Source organism: Hyperolius riggenbachi, chromosome 3 (genome assembly GCF_040937935.1).
Source record: "Hyperolius riggenbachi isolate aHypRig1 chromosome 3, aHypRig1.pri, whole genome shotgun sequence".
NCBI classification, from domain to species: domain Eukaryota; kingdom Metazoa; phylum Chordata; class Amphibia; order Anura; family Hyperoliidae; genus Hyperolius; species Hyperolius riggenbachi.
Window position 1 is genome coordinate 168,631,158 of NC_090648.1, and position 15,175 is coordinate 168,646,332.

At 46.2% G+C, this 15,175-nt stretch overlaps 1 protein-coding gene across 1 annotated transcript in view; it reads left to right on the top strand.

Annotated features, from left to right (window-relative positions):
- The first annotated feature begins 6,464 nt into the window (after positions 1-6,464).
- Positions 6,465-15,175, top strand: part of LOC137563138 (inactive cell surface hyaluronidase CEMIP2-like) — a 167,249-nt gene continuing 158,538 nt past the window's right edge. The window contains exon 1 of the mRNA XM_068275232.1: positions 6,465-6,533. Coding sequence (XP_068131333.1) covers positions 6,499-6,533 — 35 coding nt within the window. The 5' untranslated portion in view covers positions 6,465-6,498. The remainder of the gene's footprint in view (positions 6,534-15,175) is intronic.

The following is a 15,175-nucleotide window of genomic DNA, read 5'->3' on the forward strand; positions in this document are numbered from 1 at the left end:
TGTTTCTGTCAATAAATGTTTATTAATTACCTATTGGCGCAAATAGCCTGTAATTTACTAATATTCCGATCTGGCCGAGGACTCATCTGGAGAGCTTCAACGGCCTCCATGTTGGATCCCTGAACGGTGCTTCCACACAGATAGGACGATTGAGGACAGATCACCAGTGGTTTATCCACAAATACGCTTGTATGCTGAACTATCAATATTGGCTTTTTCAGCCATCTAATAAGGTGAGCCGCCCCCTGCATTGAGAGGTGAGGATCTATTGTATACTTTTACAGTAAATGCAAGGAGCGCTTCCTTCTTATCTTTTTCACAGTTTCCCAGCCGTATTGTGACACCCTACGGGGGAACAGCTGCATACTTGTGTTTTTAACCTGTGCGCCAAATTAGCTCCCACAGTGGATTAGGGGTTTGCTATACAATTTTCCCTTTAGATACCAGATCTTTAGCATTCACCAGCGCCATAGCACTGCTCGATTGCATTGTTCTCCCCCACCCCGGAAATCTGCTCCATTGTGCGCCGCTCATTCTTGATCCTAGCCCCCCCCCCCCACCACCACCATAGCAACAGCACTGTCAGTACAGCATTGGCACAGCACTGTCGCCCAAGGATCCTCCTTGTGTACATGGCTTAAGCTTGATTGGACAGACATTCTCCTGAGCCAGAATCTGAACTTCTTATCTATGTATGTATGCAATTTGTACCCGCTATTAAAGAGACACTGAAGCGAAAAAAAATGATGATATTATGATTTGTATGTGTAGTACAGCTAAGAAAAAAAAACATTAAGATCAGATACATCAGTGTAATTGTTTCCAGTACAGGAAGAGTTGAGAAACTCCAGTTGTTATCTCTATGCAAACAAGCCATTAAGCTCTCTGACTAACTTAAGGTGGCCATACACTGGTCGATTTGCCATCAGATTCGACCAACAGACAGATCCCTATCTGATCGAATCTGATCAGAGAGGGATCGTATGGCTGCCTTTACTGCACACAGATTGTGAACCGATTTCAGCCTGAAACCGTTCACTATCTGTGGTGCTGCTGCCGCTCCCCCCCGCCGCATACATTACCTGCTCCGCCGGCGCGACTCCCGGGTCTCTCTCCGCTCTTCTTCTCCGCTCTGGTCTCCGGCTCCAGCATGATTCACTTCTTCCTGCCCGGCAGGAAGTTTAAACAGTAGAGCGCCCTCTACTGTTTAAACTTCCTGCCGGGCAGGAATAAGTGAAGGCATGCCGGAGACCAGAGCGGAGAAGAGCGGAGACGAGAGGGGGCAGTCGCGCCGGCGGAGCAGGTAATGTATGCGGGCTCTATTGCGTCAGTCGTCGGGCACTCGAACGCCGCTAGCGATGCGCTCTTTACCCGCGGGCGATCGACGGTAATTTTCCGCACGGCGCGATCGACGGGATCGGACGAAATGAATCGAAATTCGGCGTGTAGCGCGAACGATTGGCAGCAGATTCGATCCCAGTGATCGAATCTGCTGACGAAACGGCGGTAAATCGGGCCAGTGTATGGCCAGCTTTAGTCGTGGAGAGGGCTGTTATCTGACTTTTATTATCTCAACTGTAATTGAACTGTTTACTTTTCCTCTGCTAGAGGAGAGTTCATTACTTCACAGACTGCTCTGCAAGACTCATTTTGAATGCTGAGTGTTGTGTAATCTGCACATATTATAGAATGATGCAATGTTAGAAAAAACACTATATACCTGAAAATAAAAATATGAGAATATTTTCTTTGCTGCTAATCTTCTAGTAATTATTTATAGTACACAACCAATTCATTATATCATATATTTTTTTCGCTTCAGTGTCTCTTTAAATCTTATACAGCCATGTGTACCATGTTGGGTATTTATGAATAAAAGATAATAAAAGTGTAATGCAGCACATATTCAAACAGGTGTTGAGCACCCACTGAGAGCAAATCCATCAACATCAAAGCCAAAATCCATGTCTGTAAATCATAATTAAGACAACAGCAGGTCGGAGGATTATACCCACCGAAGACAGGACTCAGAATGTTGGCAGGGAAGTGTTTAGGGGTACAGAACTATAAATACACTCATCAGTGTGTCTATTTTCATTGCCAGATCTTCAGGGTTACCAGGAATAAGCTAATGAAGCAATGTCCTCGATTAACCTAATATCTTTCTCTGAACAATTCAGTAAGTATATGAAACCACTATTTTGCAGATTTCTTTAGTAACCTTTTGGGTCTCATGGATATAAGTAGAACAACCATTACCGTCATTTGTCTGAGCAACCAGCTTCTCTTTTTCTAACTTACACAGGCAGCTCGACAGAGAAAACGTGACGCTAAGCAGAACAATTGTATTTTACATATTTTATGCAAGAGCCTATATAAATTTAAAATGGACATTTCCACCTACATTCAAACTCAGAACAAATAAACTGTATTTATATCAGAATATGCTCAAACAATATTTTTGCAATGAATTACAGTTTTACTCGTAGAGGCTTTCCTGTACCTTCCATGAGGAGACTCTGTCCAGGCCAGCATTTCAAGGTCTGCCTCCCGGGAGCATTGTGGGAGAGTGATGTCATCTGTCATATATCTGTGGAAAGATTTGATAGTACCCCCCACAGCTCACTGGAAAAGTGCTTAGCAATTGTTTTTCCTGCATGCTGTTCATATATTGTCCAATAAAGCAAATGTGAAAAGAAATAAAGTATTGATAATTATACAAAGATATTCTAAAATGGCCTGGCCTGTGTTGGTATTCCTAGAAAAGATGATAAATAATTGGATTAGACGGGTTTTACACAGGACCTCAGATTGGTCAATCACTCTATTCAAGTGAAGAAATAATAATTTCTTTTTTTGTATAGCGCTTTTCTCCTGTCGGACTCAAAGCACTTGCAAGGCAGCCACTAGAGCGCACTCAGTAGGCAGTAGCAGTGTTAGGGAGTCTTGCCCAAAGAACTCCTTACTGAATAGGTGCTGGCTTAATGAATAGGAAGAGCCAAGATTTGAACCCAGGTCTCCTACCTCAGAGGCAGAGCCCTTAACCAGTACACTATCCAGCCACCACCCTGTAGTCACCCTGCTGTTAAGCCGCATCTACACGAGTAGATGCGGCCGCGATGCTCCTTATCAATCGAGCCGCTGATGCGGCTCGATTGATAAGATCCGGCAGGACGGATCTCCGCACCGCCGATTCCCTGCTCGATCCCCGCGAGGGGACAATGGCAGGGAATCGTGCGGGAGATAAGCGGCGCCGGCAGGGACGAGCGTGGAATCGAATGCGGCGCACGCGCGGCGAGCGGGGACGCGGCGGGCACGCGGAAGAGGCGATCTGGCGGCTAATCGAGCCGCCGGATCGCTGCAATGTCCCATGGTGTAGATGGGGCTTAAGGTATCAAAACAAACTGAGCACCAGGAAAATCCTTTTTTCAAAATGAACCTCCATATAAGTGGTAAAATAAAAATGTAGCACTGTGCATGCTCTCCATGGAGAAGATGGCAACCTACATACAGATGAGAGGCCATAGGAGCAGCCCTCCGTAGGTAAGTAATGCAGCTCCCTCACCATCCTCCCAGGCCACTTTGATCCTCCACTGTCTTTCCCTGTATATCTGACAGTCGCTGTTAGTTGGTGCATAGTGTGCAGCCTGGCCGCCCGCACTCCCCCATTGCACTTCTGTAGTCGGGAGTGTTATGTGCCTGTGCAGAATGCTCTCAGTGACAGCAGATTGCGCACGCAGCCAGACCACACATGTGCAGTACGCAGCTACAGGCAGCGACTGATAGATACACCTGGACATCTAGAGGAGTATTGAGGTGGCATGGGAAGATGGCGAGGGGCCAACAGCATGAAGGCGGCTGAAGGAAGCCCCAGGTATGTACAGTATGGATACTTCTTTGTCTCAGGTTTCCCTTAAGGTCTATGGGGCTGTAGACAATCTCCCTGGATGCAGCCGCAAGAGGACAATTGACCCAAGAATAAGCAAAAGGATAGTGACAAATTAAATCTGAGGTCACAGTCCATCAATGCCTGATTGTACTATCTGTCACTTTAAGCAAAAGTATGCCTAATGGAAGAAGACCCAGGAGCACTGTTGAAAGAAAAACATGACTGGAACTTTCTAAAATGCATATTGACGAGCCACAATGCTTCTGAAAGAATGTTTGGAGACAAACCCGGAGCTTGCTGGCAAGTCACATCAGGTCTATGTCCACAGACAAAAACATGTCACTTTAGAGGCTCACTCCACACAGAAGTAATGTGTCAGTTTTAGGTAGGTAGATTCTACTGGGCAGCTTTCCCTAGTACAACTGTGCATCCTCGAGTATCGGGTATTCACACCCACCTAGAGGTGTACTCTCTCCTACTTAATTCACCAGCAATATCATTATTGCAACATACAATGCTATCACCACATTCTTAGGTTTGCATGCTCATGTGACCTACTAAACCAGGGGTGGCCAAACTTTTTGGACCAAGGGCCATATCAACAGTCTTGAGATAGTTAGGGGAGCGCAATAGCAAAATTTAACACATTTTTTTTATGATTGCCCCTAGGTGCCAACAGAATGCCTATGGTAGTTTTGTCAAATAAAACATTTCTATAGGAAATAAATCACATTATATGTATGAGGGACCTTCAGTGTGCAGTTGTGGCTGTTAATGAGTGGCTGCTGCTGCTGACATAGTGACGGCTGCTAATGAGTGGCTGCTGATGACATAGTGGCAACTGCTGGCATAAGCGGCTACTCTTCTCTCATCAAGTCAAGGTCCATGTATCTGCTTTTCCTCTGCGGCCATTTTCCAGTGTCCCACAGAAATCACTATAGGTCTACAAACAATTTCCAGTGCACACTGAGTATACACTCCGGCAGCCATTTCTTTGTAGTTCTATATTAATTCCTATGGGACTGCAGGAGAGCGGAGGGGGAGGCAGAGTGAAGACATAGGTTGGTCCTAAACATTGTTGAATACGGGGGTCCCAGCAACGGCCTGCACGCAATGAAGATCTCACTGGAGGGCCACTGGAAAAGGCTTGGTGGGTCGCAGTTGGTCCTCGGGCCGGAGTTTGGACACCCTTGTAGTAAACCAAAAAAAACAAATAGGAACTTGAACTGCATGCGCAAATTTCCATTGACCAGGAAAAAGACTTTGCAGAGGCTACTCAAAAACACAACGGGCCTGTTCAAATTCATTTTTTTCTATTAGGTGATATTTTCACATAAATAAAATGCCTTTTAAGCCACCAGAAAACAAGAGAGCAAAATAATTTTGAGAGTACTTTTTCAGCTACATTTTGGTACTTTTTCAACTGCAGAGTTATTTTTTAAAAATACAATTATCTCCTGGGAGAAAACTTGGGAAACAAGTGAACTGGTTTTCTCTTCTATTAGGAGATAATTTTTCATCATCTGTTTAAAATAACTTTTTAGCACTTTGCTCTCGAAAAAAGTACCAACAAGTAGGTGGAACAGTATTGTCAAAACTATTCAGAGTGCTTTCTTGCTTGCTGGTGGCTTAAAATGTATTTTATTAATAAGGTGTGGAAATACCCCCTATGAGACAACTTAGGAGAAAAGATGAATAAATATGGGCCACTGTAAGTTTTGTAAAAATATCAGCTGCTGGGTAATTGGTCGGCAGCTAGAGATTCTGATTAGCCCCTACGCATTTCTGTTTTTCTGTTTCCTGGTCAATGAAGACTTTGGTACAGGAGTTTTTTTGCCCAACTTATAGGGACAGCCAAACAGATCTGAGTAGATGGGCTGGGAAAGTGATGACCTATCAAGACATGTTGAAAAGAAAATAAGAACAAGAGGGATTTTCACCCAGAGCAACCAATCAGAACTCTTGTTCATGTAACAGCTGACGCCTAATTAGCGAATCCAGGCAACTGCTCCAGTTTTCTTTGTACGGCTCTTGATGAATCATCTTCAAAAACTGATAGACCAACAGCTTAAAATGCTTCAACTGCTCCCACATAGCATTCTACATGCTCTAATGGGCACACCTTTTCTAATTTCTAATTAATAAACTAAAATGCAGGAACAGGACTCCTCATAATGGCTGTGGCAGGATTGCCGGCCTGCAAGCACAGAGCTCGAGCCACCAGAATCCTTGAGGGACATAAGAAACCATTAGATGGTTTAACTCTCTAGCATCTGTCAGAAATGAGCTATCAGTTATGGGTAGACTGACGCTTTAAATGCTAACATTTGTAAACCATAAATGGAACATCTAACAATAAATCGATGTTAACCCCACCGTCATGTAAAAAGTGCAGCGGGGAGAAGTATATTAATGGCTTTAACAGAATTCAGGGTCTATAGAGTGCACATCTTTGGCTTATTTGTAACAGCTGTTTCTTTTTTACGTCCTCTATTGGTGCGTATGAAAAGCCTTTCCAAGTGAGGCACAATGGATTATTGCAGAGAAGTGTCAGCCTCCGTGCACACAGCAGTCACCCCCTGCGTCCTGCACGGCTATCCAGTTGCTGCATGTACTTTATAGCCTCTGGGATGCACACTATAAGGTAAGTGTTTATTACCTTACTATTAAATCATTGCTGCACAACATTGCTATTTCTGGTTTAAAAGTATGGACAGATGTGCCTTTACACTGCTTGAACTAGTTTACTTTCCTGTCACTGGAGCAGTGGCCATGCATTTGAATAATGAGTCACATAAAGGTCTCTACAATCAGCCAACTACTTGTGTTTATTAAAATGTTAGCTTCAAGTTGATTGTTTGGTTAGGATATATGATCCTCTTTAGCTTAAAGTACCCTTAACTGAGAGGAATATGAAGGCTGCCATATTTATTTCTTTTAAACAATACCAACTCCTGGCATTCTGCTGATCTCTTATGCTGGATCCACACCATACAATTTTTGGGCAGATTTACTTGCCAGATCGATTGTTTCCAGCATGTCCATTCTAAGGATCGATCTTTTTTTGAGCGATTTTCTGATTGATTTCCGTTTGCATCTATGCAAATTGATCAGAAAATCGCTAAAAAACCGATCGATCCTCAGATCGGACATGCTGGAAATAATCGAACAGGCAGGTAAATCTGCCAAAGAATTGTATGGTGTGGATCCAGCATTAGGCAACAGTAGCATCTATATCACACACCTGAAATAAGCATGCAGCTAATCCAGTCAGACTTCAGTCACAAACACCTGATCTGCTGCATGCTTGTCCAGGGTCCATGGCTAAAAGTATTAGAGGCAGAGGACCAGCAGGACAGCCAGGAAACTGGTGGTGTTGTTTAAAAGGAAATAAATATGGCAGCCTCCCTATCCCTCTCAGTTCAGGTGTTCACAGTGGGATTTGCGTTGTGTTCCCTGTGTAAACAGGAATGTCGCACCACACATCGGGCTTGATTCACTAAACCGTGATAAACCGTGGGTGGCTGGAAGGTGTAATGGTTAAGGGCTCTGCCTCTGACACAGGAGACCTGGGTTCAAATCTCAGCTCTGCCTGTTTAGTAAGCCAGCACCTATTTCAGTAAGGAGTTTCTTGGGCAAGTCTCCTTAAAGAGAACCCGAGGTGTGAATGTTATCTGCATACAGATGCTGGATCTGCCTATACAGCCCAGCCTCTGTTGCTATCCCAAACCCCACTAAGGTCCTCCTGAACTCTGCAATCCCTCATAAATCACAGCCGTGCTGTGAGACTGTGTTTACATCTGTAGTGTCAGTCTTGGCTGCTCCCCCACCTCCTGCATAGCTCCGGTCCCTGCCCCCGCTCCTTCCCTCCAATCAGCGGGGAGGGAAGGGATGCAGGCGGGGATCAGAGTTCTGCAGGAGGCGGGGAGAGCAGAAGACTGACACTATAGAGATAAACACAGCCAGCTCTGACAAGCTGTGTGTCAGCAGCATGGCTGTGATGTATGAGGGATTGCAGAGTGCAGGGGGGCCTTAGGGGGGTTTGGGATAGCAACAGAGGCTGGGCTGTATAGGCAGATCCAGCCTATGTATGCAGAATACATTCTTCAAACCCACCTCGGGTTCTCTTTAACACTGCTACTGCCTACTGAGTGCGCTCTAGTGGCTGCCTTGCAAGTGCTTTGAGTCCGACAGGAGAAAGGCGCTATACAAATACTGCAATCATTATGTTAAGACAAATATCACACGTTATCAAAGTTATCACAAAGTTATCACACGCTATCAAAGTTATCACACGCTATCAAAGTTATCACACACTATCAAAGTTATCACATGCTATCAAAGTTATCACACACTATCAAAGTTATCACATGCTATCAAAGTTATCACACGCTATCAAAGTTATCACACACTATCAAAGTTATCACAAAGTTATCACACGCTATCAAAGTTTACACGCCGTATCAGAGTAGTATAGCAAGCGATATGAACCCGCAGGGGCTCAGGACAGGACGAGTGCCATTGCCAATTAGCAGGCATAAGTTCGCAGCACTCGCTATGCTACTCTGATAAGGGGCTTGATTCACTAAACCGTGATAACTGATATCATGGTCACGCTAGCGTTTTTGCATGCGTTAAAAACGCACGTAACGTTTTATTTAGCGAAAATCCACGTTAGCGAGCAAAAAACATTACACGTGTTTTAACACGCGCAAAATGCTAGCGCAACCATGATATCAGTTATCACGGTTTAGAGAATAAATCCAAAGGCTTGTTAATAGCGTGTGATAACTTTGATAGCGTGTGATAACTTTGATAGCGTGTTATAACTTTGATAACGTTCGATATTTGTCTTATCACCGTTAGTGAATTAAGGCCATTATGCGTGCTGCGTTGCATACAGTCAATGATAAGTATGCTTCACAGTCACTGCATGCCGCACTGTGTTAGGTTGCACAGCATCAGATGCACTGTGAACATGGCATAGGTTTTATATTGCAGTGTGACTTTCTGCGTTACAATGCGTTTGTTACATAGCACCGGAACACCCCACTTTGAACGAAGCATTAGGGATCTACCCTGTGGTTCTTAAAGTGAACCTTAAAGGGAACCAGAGAGGATGACACATACATACCTGGGGCTTCCTCCGGCCCCATACGCACGGATCGCTCCCACGCCGCCGTCCCACGCTGCCTGGATCCGCCGCCACCGGGTCCCGTCATTGCCGCCAGTCGGCGAGTCGGCCGGCGGACGCGGCCAATTCTCCGCATCACAGGGTGCTCTCTCCGTACAGATACGCATGTGGTTGCCTACTGCGCAGCCGCATGCGTACGTGTATGGAGGGAGCCCCTGTGATTCGGACCATTGGCCGCGTCCGCCGGAAGTGACGGGCCCGGTACCGGCGGATCCAGGAAGCTGAGGACGGCGGCGTGGGAGCGATTCAGGCTTATGGGGCTGGAAGAAGCCCCAGGTATGTATGAAATCATTTCCTTTTTTCACCCCCTGTTCCTCTCTGGTTCCCTTAAAGTCTAAAAAAAAAATGAGTTTTACTCACCTGGGGCTTCCCTCAGCTCCCTGCAGCTGATAGGTGCCCTCTCTCCAATCCTCCCGTCCACGCCGGCGGCTACTTCCGGTTTCGCCGTCAGCACCCGACAGCGTTCCCAGCCTGTCTGGTCCTGACGGCAAAAACCGGCAGTAGTTACCGGCAGGGACGGGAGGATCGGAGAAACACGGCGAGGGCACCGATCAGCTGCAGGGGGCTGAGGGAAGCCCCAGGTGAGTAAAACTCATTTTTTTTAGACTTAAGTGCCTCTTTAAAGGGACCCTGAGCAGGTGATAAAAACATAATTTACACTTACCTGGGGCTTCCTCCAGCCCACCGTAGGCCATGAGGTCCCCCGGGGTAGCTCCTTCCTCCTTCCCTGGTCCCAGCTCCGTCACACGGCGACTTCGGCCTGAAGTCATCAGGTCTGCTTCCCGCTTCCGTGGATTGCGCCATTATGCCGGCTGGTTATGCGTCATCACGGTGGCCGGCGGGAGAGTCCTGCTCATGCGTGGTTCAATCTTAGAGCACCACGCATGCGCAGGACTCTTACGCCAGGCGGTGTGATGACACGTAATGGTGCAATCCACGGAAGCACACCTGACGACTTCAGGCTGAAGTCATCCTGTAACCGGAGCCGGGAACAGGGTCCTTCCCAAGAGGACGCCGGGGGACCTGACAGCCTAGGGTGGGCTGGAGAAAGCCCCAGGTAAGAGTAAATGCCGTTTTTATCACCTGCTCAGGGTCCCTTTAAAAGTGAACCAAGCACCATTTTTGGCACCCTGGGCATCTCAATAGCACATTTTACATGTATGTCAACAATTTAAAAAACTTACATTTTACCTCCTCTTTTTACATTTAAAAGTTTAGCAGAGGCCTTTATTATCCTACTTCCCAGGCCCGCCCGATCTCAGAAATGTGAGGCAGATAAGGACTGCTGTAAATATTTTATTGCACACCTTAGCAAAAAGCTTTCATCAGCAAGGGGGGGTGGAGATATTGGTCACTATACTTCAAAGAGTTTACAGAAGTCACAGATGCTATCTTCACACCTTCCCTGTTGATAAATTATAGGCAGCTAGAAGGGGAGGGGGGGGCGGGAGCATGGCAGCTGCTTTAGCTATTAGACACCATGAAAAAAAGTGTAGCTTGTTTCTCTTTAAAGTGACACATAAGCCAAATAAAAAAAAAATGAGTTTTACTCACCTGGAGCTTCTACCAGCCCCCTGAAGCTGTCCGGTGCCCACGTAGACTCGCTTCTATGCTCCTGGCCCCGCCGTCAGCCACTTCCGGTTTCGGTGACAAGAGCCGACAGGCCGGGAACGCGAGTGATTCTTCGCGTTCCTGGCAGTAATAGCTCCCTGTATGCTGTTATAGCATATATAACAGCATAGAGGGCGCTATTCCGCCCAGGAACGCGAAGAATCACTCGTGTTCTCAGCCTGTCGGCTCCTGTCGCCGAAACCGGAAGTGGCTTCCGGCGGGGCCAGGAGCATCGGAGCGAGTCTACGTGGGCACCGGACAGCTTCAGGGGGCTGGTAGAAGCCCCAGGTGAGTAAAACTCATTTTTTTATTTGGCTTAAGTGACCCTTTAAATTATGTTTTATAAAGGGTTGCTCTTCCCAAAGTTTTTGACTATAGTATTTAATTTTCCTTTTAAATATGTGGACAATGTAACAGTCACATTTTCCTTACTGGATGTTTTAGTCAATATAGGGATGTCAAAAGACGTGAGCATTTGCCAAATACACCAGTGGTGGGACACCATAAGCAAGTTATGACTATGTATTGATATAGTGCTGACCTTTTCCACAGTATGCTACAGAGTTCAATTCACCCTAGTCACTAACTGTCCCCCAAAGCAACTCACTAGTTTCCCTGCCACAGCATAATAACAGTCTAGGGCCACTTTGGGAAATTGCCATCTAACCTCTGCTAGGAAGGCACATCTTGCTATTTACATAAACATGATGCTTGATGGGTTGACAAGGACTTTATTTTGGGATGCAAAAGCATGGAAAATGATGGCCAGCTGCAGGTCAGCGCCAGGATCCACATGATATTTAGAAAGTGGGCATTACTAATTCCGATTCCTAGGAATATTCCTAAAACAAGCACACATGGTGGCAGTGCCAGAGTGCCAGGGAAGCCTGCAAACTCAGTTCCTTGGCAGAATTTTATGCTGGTTCCAATGACTGCCTTCTTTTTTAAAAGATTATAATCTGGGTCTCAGAGGAAGTCATAAAATACACAAACTGCTGGTCTGGAGCCGGCTGTCCTATTCCCCAGTCACTCTTCCTATCACCCCTGCATGTCTAGGTGTCATCCCTGTTTGGTTTTCCCTTCTGCCTCCTGCTTCCAGATAATGCACAGAGAGCTGTCAGTCTGTGGTTGAGTCTCCTGGCTGCTGCTAATGACTCGTACTGTACAGCCTGCCTGCACAGAGGGGAGGGCAGAGTGCCTCATCTGTCTCCGGGATGTAAGAAGAGCCCAGCAGGGTCAGCAGCACACCGAGCCCATAGAGAGGGGAAAGGGGAGGGGGCAACCGGCAGCTCACACAGACAAATCAGACACAGCCAAGAAAAAGGCAGCTGGAAGTTTGTATGAGATGCAAGAGCAGTGCAGCCGGACCCACAGCTCCTGAGTCCTGACTCTCCAGGAGGAGAGGACCGGTGACAGAGGTGAGAGGCTGCTGCATGGGGCATGCGGTCCAGGGGGTGCTCGGGGACAGAGGGTTAAGCTGGCGTCCTCTCTACTCTGGAGGCTCGTCCGTCTCTGGGATCCCCTGCAGTGTACCCCGCCCCCTGGAGCTGGCGCTCCTCCCTGCCCCGTGTCTGCCAGGCTGCTTATACACTGCTTACTTCCTATATGCAAGCCAATGGGAAGCAGCTGCCTGCCAGTCACACTACTATTCACCCAGGGCACAGATGTAACTTGGCTTTTCCTAATAGCTCTGCCTGTATCACAATCAGTGGTACCGAGGATGCTTGCAGCTTATACAAAATGCTGATGAATGAATACTGGGGAAAAGCATCTTATGCTTGTATGGAACACACAGTAAACTTTTACCTGTGCATGATTAAAGGATACCAGAACTGACATGTGACGTGATGAGATAGACATGTGTATGTACAGTGCCTAGCACACAAATAACTATGCTGTGTTCCTTTTTTTCTTTCGCTGCCTGAAAGAGTTAAATATCAGGTATGTAAGTGGCTGACTCAGTCCTGACTCAGACAGGAAGTGACTACAGTGTGACCCTTACTGATAAGAAATTACAACTATAAAACACTTTCCTAGCAGAAAATGGCTTCTAGAGAGCAAGAAAGAGGTAAAACTTGGAATTTCTTATCAGTGAGGGTCACACTGTAGTCACTTCCTGTCTGAGTCAGGACTGAGTCAGCCACTTACATACCTGATATTTAACTCTTTCAGACAGAGAAAGAAAAAAAGGAACACGGCATAGTTATTTGTGCGTTAGGCACTGTACATACACATGTCTATCTCATCATGTCACATGTCAGTTTGGGCATCCTTTAAAGTGCACATGTCACACAGGTCACTCCCACTGTGATGTTGCACCTATATGTAGCTGACTAATTTGTATATTAGCTAAAGATGTGCTGTGAAATCAGACTATATGTTTCTTTTTTTAATTTTTGCTGTACAGTGAACGGAATTAGCATGGGCTGAACTGGAACCTCCAACAGGACTACTGTAATTAGATTCAGAAGCCTAACAATTAATACCATGACTTGGTTAAACTGATCAGTCCTGTACAAAGTTTACACTGATCAGTCCTGTGCAAAGTTCTAGTTAAGCAAATGGTAATTCTGTTTCTTGTACAGCAGAAAAATAACAAAGTTGGAATTCATGCTCGTCTTGTTTCCACTTCACGCAGATTCTGGATGCAGAAATACGGACTTCGATGAATGTCTATGCAGAGGCGGCTTTAGAGTACGAGGGGCCTGGGGCGAGTGTCATATGTGGGGCCTAGAGACAAAGATATGCGCATGCACGCACGTGCACACACACACACGTGTTAATTGGCTTCCCCCTAAATTGGTCCTAGACTACTATACATACACTGCACAAAACACTATGGTAGGGATTAGATTGTGAGCTCCACTGAGGGTCAGTTAGTGACAAGACAATATACTCTGTACAGCTCTGCGGAAGATGTCAACTATATAAATACTAAATAATAATAATACTACTCACACGCACACACACTGTGGATACACACACACACACACACACACACACACACACACACACACACACACACACACACACACACACACACACACACACACACACACACACACACACACACACACACACACACACACACACACACACACACACACACACACACACACACACACACACACACACACACACACACACACACACACACAGTTATACTGTGAACACACACACATGTGTGGGGAAGGAGAGACAACATGCTACATGCTGTGTAGTGTGTGTGCTGCTGAGTGGAAAACGAGGGACATTCTGGGTGTGGAGAGAGGGTTATGCTGGATGGGGAAAGATGGATGTGCTGAGTGGGGTGGTAGCTAGCATAACACTGGGTGCTGCTGCTTACCAGGTCTCTCAGGCTGGTCTGCATGGCCCTCCCTCCTTCTCTTCGCCTCGGTCCCTTCTGGTGCATGTTGGTAGTGGGAGAGATCTCGCTCTGTGCCTACCACATGTGCCTTGGGGTTTCTAACTTCCCATTACCCCTGGCAGCGTGGCGAGAGCTCTCGAAACTGACGTCAGCTACGTGTCTCCCGTTGGAAATCCTGCATCCACTGACATGCGGGAACTGGGGTGGAGGAGGTGAGCATAATTGGCACTTTTGTCAGCTGCGGTGATGCAGCTGCTCCCCTCCCATGGAGAAATCCGAGGCCCCTGCAGAGGGTGCGGGGCCTGGGGCGATTGCCCCACTTGCCCCCCCCAAAGGTCGCCTCTAGTCCATGGGCCTGTTTCCACTAACAATGGCCTCAATTCACTAAGCTTAACTCCTGTCTTTAAAGGAGTTCTTTCGCGAAAACAGTAGGCAGTTAAAAAATGTGACAGATGACAGGTTTTGGGCCAGTCCGTCTTTTTAAGGGGGATTCTCAGGGCTTTCTTTGTTTTCAACAGCATTTCCTGAACAACATTTGCAAAATATAACTGACATAATAGTGTGCAAGTGATTAGGGAGGCTGGCTGGTATCTTGCTATTTTGGCAGTTAAACTGTTGTTCAGGAAATGCTGTTGAAAACAAAGAAAGCCCTGAGAATCCCCCTTAAAAAGATGGACTGGCCCAAAACTTGTCATCTGTCACATTTTTTAACTGCCTACTTTTTTCGCGAAAGAACCCCTTTAATAACTCTTCTGAGCTGTTTTACAGTTATCACCATGGTGATATAATTGTGATAACTGTAAAACAGCTCAGAAGAGTTATTAAAGACAGGAGTTAAAGAGAAACTCCAACCAAGAATTGAACTTTATCCCAATCAGTAGCTGATACCCCCTTTTACATGAGAAATAGAATGATTTTCACAAACAGACCATCAGGGGGCGCTGTGTGACTAATTTTGTGCTGAAACCCCTCCCACAAGAGGCTCTGAATACCGCGGTACTCTGGGCAAACTGCCACAATGTAACAATGTTCACAGACAGGAAATGGCTGTTTAAAGCTGTCTGTAACAGCCAGAGCAGCTAGAAACAGCTACATAACTTGCCCACAGTAACAA